The sequence below is a fragment of the Phalaenopsis equestris genome, unplaced genomic scaffold (genome assembly GCF_001263595.1).
Source record: "Phalaenopsis equestris unplaced genomic scaffold, ASM126359v1 Scaffold000488, whole genome shotgun sequence".
NCBI lineage: Eukaryota > Viridiplantae > Streptophyta > Magnoliopsida > Asparagales > Orchidaceae > Phalaenopsis > Phalaenopsis equestris.
Window position 1 is genome coordinate 500,242 of NW_018164928.1, and position 663 is coordinate 500,904.

The following is a 663-nucleotide window of genomic DNA, read 5'->3' on the forward strand; positions in this document are numbered from 1 at the left end:
ATATATGGGTTGGGCTTTTACCATGAATTTTGATATTTTAGTGAGAATTTGAAAAATGGATAAAAAATAGTGGTTGATCTGTATATAGCAATGTTTCGGTTGGAATGTATGTAATTGCCCCTAATAAAAATGGTAATTAAAAAATAGCAGCGAGAAGAACTAACCTCCAAGTTAGACATCACACAGCAACAAAATCAGAATCCAACGGTGCTTACTGAAGTTGCATGAAAGGTCCTGCGACACATTTGCTAAGCGGAGTAGAAAAAGATACACGTATAATAAGCAAGCCCTCATAAATTAGGACAACATATCAAATACCTAAACTTCATACAAAAGAAAATAATTTAAAGGGAAACTCTGAATAAAAAAAATTATATAAAAAAAAAGGAAAAAGAAATCATATGGTCATAAAGCACTAGAATATTCTAGATAAAACATTCACTCAGTCCATGGCTCTGAAGTTCCACAACTACTTGAAAACTAGAAAACAACAAATAGGTTGCAGTACATTAAGAAACTTGAAAACAACATTTCAGTTGGTCTGCATCGCCTCGGAATGGTATTTGTCTAAATCCGCATCGAGATCAGCCACAGAAACAGATTCCCCACGGCCTCTGCCTCGACCGCGGCCTCCTCGGCCCCTCCCCCTGCCGGTGCCGGCGG

The 663-nt window shown here is 37.9% G+C and overlaps 1 protein-coding gene across 1 annotated transcript in view; it reads right to left on the reverse strand.

Moving 5' to 3' along the window:
- Positions 1-470: 470 nt before the first annotated feature.
- LOC110028061 (THO complex subunit 4A-like) overlaps positions 471-663 on the reverse strand; it is a 5,988-nt gene continuing 5,795 nt past the window's right edge. The window contains exon 6 of the mRNA XM_020729761.1: positions 471-655. Within this exon, the coding sequence (XP_020585420.1) occupies positions 533-655 (123 nt within the window). The 3' untranslated portion in view covers positions 471-532. The remainder of the gene's footprint in view (positions 656-663) is intronic.